The sequence below is a fragment of the Gracilinanus agilis genome, chromosome 6 (assembly GCF_016433145.1).
Source record: "Gracilinanus agilis isolate LMUSP501 chromosome 6, AgileGrace, whole genome shotgun sequence".
NCBI lineage: Eukaryota > Metazoa > Chordata > Mammalia > Didelphimorphia > Didelphidae > Gracilinanus > Gracilinanus agilis.
The window spans coordinates 276063367-276068880 of NC_058135.1; the positions used below are offsets into that span (position 1 = coordinate 276063367).

Here is a 5514-nt window from a genome sequence, read left to right on the forward strand (position 1 = left end):
ATATGCACCATGTATTCATGTACTCTAATATTTTAATTGTTTAATTCAGGAAAAAATGATAAGAAATTACATAAAATTTTATATTTATTTTTACTCAACTTAATAAACACTAAATAAAATTAACATTTACATACAGCAAATTGTGTATGTATTGATGGCCTTTTGGTATATTTAATATTTTTCTGTTTCCATCAAAACATTGTTTCACTGACTTTTTATTCTATCTTACACTATCTACCCATACCCTTATGTCCCCTACTTGGTGAACAAAAGCAAAGCAAAACAAGAACAAAACAAAGCTTTTATAACAAACATGCCTAGTTAAGCAAAACAAATTCTTCTATATGTCTCATTTAATATCTTAAGTGGCTTACCTTTTTGTCAAAGGATGAATTTCATCAGTTTTCTGGAATTATAGGTGGTTGGTCACTGAATTGATAAAAGCTTTCAAGTGTTTGTAACTTATTTTATTTCTAATACAGTTATTGTATAATTTGTTCTTCATGTTCTGTTTAATTCATTACGTATCATACATGTTTCCTACAGTTTGTCTGAAATTATCTCAATCATTTCTTATGGCACAAAGCATTCCTTTGTATTTATGTATTCAACATATGGATACTCCATCTTAGTTTTCCATTTTTATTTTCACAAACAGAAATGCTATAAATAATTTTATACTAATATGTACTTTTCCTTACATATGCAAGCACACTTGAGTACAATCAATTATAATTCTGTTTACTTTGGTATTTATAAGATGTCTCATTTATCTTTTTATCTCCCTTATAGAGCATTACAAAGGCTCTAATTATCCACAAAATATATAAAATCAAAGATAATACACAAATCTGTCCCTATATTCTAGGCCTAAATTTTCTCTATATTCTAGAACTAAAAGCATATAAATAAAAAATCCCAATGGCTGTAAATACAAAACATTATTTGTCAAAAGTCAAATTACATTGAAATTAAAGTATTGCCACTTGACAAAAAGTCAAATTTTAATTTAACCTGTGAACTCCTGAGTCACAAGTGGCTTTTTGAAGCCTATAAAAATTTAAGAACATTATTTCTTATATTAAGAATTAAAACTAAAATTCACCTATCTATATTGATATTTCTGTAGATATACATGTATTAACTAAAAACCACGTTCATATATAACATCATTTTCATAGACTTTTAACTCTACCATTGTACATTTATATTGTTGTAATAAGCAACAATTCTAATGTTAGCCAGAGCCATACCACATATGAAAAAATCATTACTTAAATGAAAGTGTCTACATTTCCAACCATAATTCTGTTCCCTAATCCTGGTATGAAATGGTAAATCCTATGCTGTCACCACTCTAGTGTCCATGAGCAAAGTTGTTTAGAGAAGACAATTGGGGTTGAGATGTTTGAAATTTGTATAATGAGTTAGTTTGATCAACCATTAAAATTAAAATCAAAATAATGAAGGATTATTGATAGAGAGGAGAGGTCTATGAGCCACATAGTAAAATCATTAAAATTGTCAAAAAAAGGACTTAATTTGAATTGAGAAGGGAAAAGAATTGGATGAAAACTGGAGAATACAAACAAAAGGTTTATAATAAAGTAGGGGTTTCAGGAGACACAATAGAATCATCTTTTAAATAGATGAATTACACAAGAGTAAGACCTGGAAGGAAAAATGGCTATCTTATGAATATTCGAGCTTTGTGAAGACAGAGTTTTGGCAAACATGTTGTATATACAACACTAGTTTATCCTATTATTTACTGATCTCATCAATGGCAGTTTATTCAATGATGTAGATTCCATCTCAGTTTTGCCTGCCTAATCTATGCAACTTTCATACCTGTTTTTCCTTATATTCACAAAAATAATCATACAAAGGTGCATTTTTTTTAAAAAAATTCTTATATGACATAGGTAATAATGGAATATATTGGTGTCCACACACAGGCTCTCTCTCTCTCTCTCTCTCTCTCTCTCTCTCTCTCTCTCTCTCTCTCTCTCTCTCTCTTTCTCTCTAACCATACTACTGCTTATGCTATTTATTATACATTTCTTGACTGAAATGCTTTGTGTAATTTTCCATAATTTCTTATTTGAAATGTTATAGTTTCTTTATTCATTCCAGTCCTCTCTCTTTATCCTACTTTTTAAAAGTGATTATGTATCTGTTTTAGGAGATTTCAGCAATCTGATGTTTTCCAATTGCCTAATTAAGAAATGGGAACAGAAACATGATAGGACAGTTCACTTGAAATTCTGAAACCCAGAATTCCAGTATAAATAAGCAGCAAAGAAGTATAGTATACTGTCAACATGAATTCAGAATATCTGAGTTGTATGTTTTAGAGTTTGATAGGGAATTTGGAACATGGGCATTGCAAAATATACCTCCATATAGTGTCATTCTCAGATAGGATGGTTTCCCTCTTTACTAGCTAGGTTTCCTGATGGAGGGAGAATTGGGATGAGTAGCTTATCAGATTTGGTTCTTGCAAAGAATTTCATAAACATTCCTAAGTTAGACTAAGGAAACTGCCATATATACAGATGGTCATGCAATGAAACTTCTCCAGGTTGAGCTTAGTTCTCACATATTATTCTTTATCTGATAACTCTGTATGAAGTAAAAAAAAAAGGAGTTCATAGGGGCTTTGGTGATGACTTTCACTCCTCAGTAGTCTAAAATATTTACTCACTTTTACCTTGTAGCATTTGTGCTATGTGTGTAAGTCTGACTTACTTGAATGAATTTGATTCTTCAAAATGGGAGTTTATTCTTATACACTGTTTATAAATCTAAATATGATGTACATAAATTCATTAATTCATATGAATAATACATTTATGTTTATATACATGTATGCACATACAGTTACACACACATTTTCTGTACAGACTGTATCATGGACATGCATACAAATATTTTTCTATATACATATATATATGAACAAAAATTAACTCAATGTAGCATACTAAGTATACATTTTCAGTCATATTTTAGGTGATAATCTAGAACTCATTAGAGGAATCTAACTAATTAGTAAGCTATAGGTCATGCCGAGCTACAAAATTGTGGTTTATGAATGAAGAAACATCAAAACCAAAAATCTCTAGGTAAGTATTTTTTTTTCAAAATTAAAATAGTATATCATGGAATATTTTCTGATTTTGGAGACAAATACATCCATGGTGATATGGACAAAAATAAGACAGTGCTAGATCTATTTACAGTTTTTTCTAAGGACATGGGAAGGAAAGGTAGGAGGAACAGATGAAGCAAAATAGCCTGAACTAAAGACAAAGGTGAATTTCCATGATAAAATTTATTTGATGTGCTTTGGAATTCTGAAGCATGGAGATTAAATGGGGAGAGATATAATGAAGGATGATTTTAGGGAGTGCTAAAAAAGTATAAGAAGATCTTCTGCTGATGGATTCTAATATTAGAGTAGAGAGAGAAGGAATCAAGAAATCAAGCTGAAGGATAAAGTTTTGAGGTTAAGGAAAATAATGAGAGCACAAAATTCTGGTAAGAATTGAGAAGATGTGACCCTGGGCAAGTCACTTGACCCCCATTGCCTACCCTTACCACTCTTCCACCTATAAATCAATAAACAGAAGTTAAGGGTTTAAAAAAAATTAAAAAAAAAAAAGAATTGAGAAGATAAATGTCAGGAATTAAAGGAGAATACAAGATTACCAAGGATGGAGGAAGAATATCTAAGGATAGAGGATAAGACAATGATAGATATTCATGACAGAAGAGAAAGGAAGTTGGGCATGATGGTCAAATTGTTAATGAGATGCTATCCCTTCAAAAGGAGTTAGGCAACTCCTGAATAATAGATGTAATTTTCGAGAGATATGTTGAGGTTTATGGAAGAAAATGCTGACCAACAATTAAAGGTATCCTAGAATAGAATAAGATACCTCTGAATAGAATGGTTTCACCAAATCTAGAAGTCCAAAATCAATACAAATACCTTGTAGAGTGATAGATAGAATCTAATGTTTTCCTTGTAGTATTCCGATTAAGATTTTGCAATTTTAAATAGTGAAGTATTCATATTCTATAAGGATAGATATTTGCTCATTTAGGCTAATATTTTGAACAGTAATTTCTTAAATGCAGCAGTTACATCTTTGTTCTTTAGGCTGTATATCACGGGATTAAACATAGGGGTCACAATAGTGTAGAAAAGGGAGAGAACTTTTTCTGTACCTGACTGACTTGATTTGGGTATGAGATATGTAATAATACCAGACCCATAGAATAAACTTACAACTATGAGATGGGAAGAGCAAGTGGAAAAGGCCTTTCCTCTCCCTGTTACCAATGGTAATTTTAGAATGGTGATGATGATCTTGACATAGAATCCAAGAATGATGAGAAAGGGAACCATTCCAAATAGCACAGCAGCAGCATAGACAGAGGACTCTTGCACAGTGGTATCCCCACAGGCCAATTTTAACAATGGAGGGACATCACAGAAAACATGATTGAGTTCATTAAAACAGAAAGGAAGAGAAATAACCTTATATGTCTGTAGTAGTTGTCCAGGGATCCCAGTGATCCAGGAACCAACCACCAACTGGACACAAACTTTGTGGTTCATGATAAGAGGGTAATAGAGAGGCTTACAAATGGCCACATAGCGGTCATAGGCCATCACAGCCAGAAGGAAGGTCTCAGTGACTCCCAGAGTAAGAAAAAACGAAAGTTGTATAGCACAGGCCATCAAAGAAATAGCTCTGTTCTGTGTCCAAAGGTTTGTCAGCATTCTGGGGAGAGTCACTGAAGTGTAACAGATTTCTAAGAAAGAAAAATTACCCAAGAAAAAGTACATGGGAGTTTGGAGAGTTAGATCAACCCTAGTAATGACAATGATGAGGCCATTTCCTATGAGGATACTCATGTAGATGATCAAAAAAATTCCAAATAGAAACCCTTGGAGGTTGGGAAGGTCAGAAAATCCCAGAAGAATAAATTCCACCATAACGGTGAGATTTTCTTCTGCCACTTTTTCTGGGTATTCCATCTGTGAAAATAACGAATTCAGAATAGACAAATAATTCATCTCTCTGGATTGCAATTTCTTAAAAAGTTAAACGCTATAAATTAGGTCATTTCTAAAGAGAGTGCTTATTTTGAAACCCATATTTTAGATTCTTAGGGTCCGTCAATTAAAAAATTCCCCAAACTGGGGGCAGCTGGGTAGCTCAGTGGAGTGAGAGTCAGGCCTAAAGATAGGAGGTCCTAGGTTCAAACCTGGCCTCAGCCACTTCCCAGCTGTGTGACCCTGGGCAAGTCACTTGACCCCCATTGCCCACCCTTACCAATCTTCCACCTATGAGACAATACACCAAAGTACAAGGGTTTAAAAAAAAATTAAAAAAAAATTCCCCAAACATCGTATGAAGGCCTACTCTAAGAATCATTCAGAATTGATGGATTAGAAATAGAATGCTAATTCTTTATATTATGGAGAAGATGCTAAATTGA

At 32.7% G+C, this 5514-nt stretch overlaps 1 protein-coding gene across 1 annotated transcript; it reads right to left on the minus strand.

Moving 5' to 3' along the window:
* Positions 1 to 4105: 4105 nt before the first annotated feature.
* On the minus strand, positions 4106 to 5068 carry LOC123251659 (olfactory receptor 10AG1-like). The gene has a single exon (XM_044680963.1). It carries the CDS (start codon positions 5048 to 5050, stop codon positions 4106 to 4108), a length of 945 nt encoding a protein of 314 aa, XP_044536898.1. The 5' UTR covers positions 5051 to 5068.
* Positions 5069 to 5514: the final 446 nt, after the last annotated feature.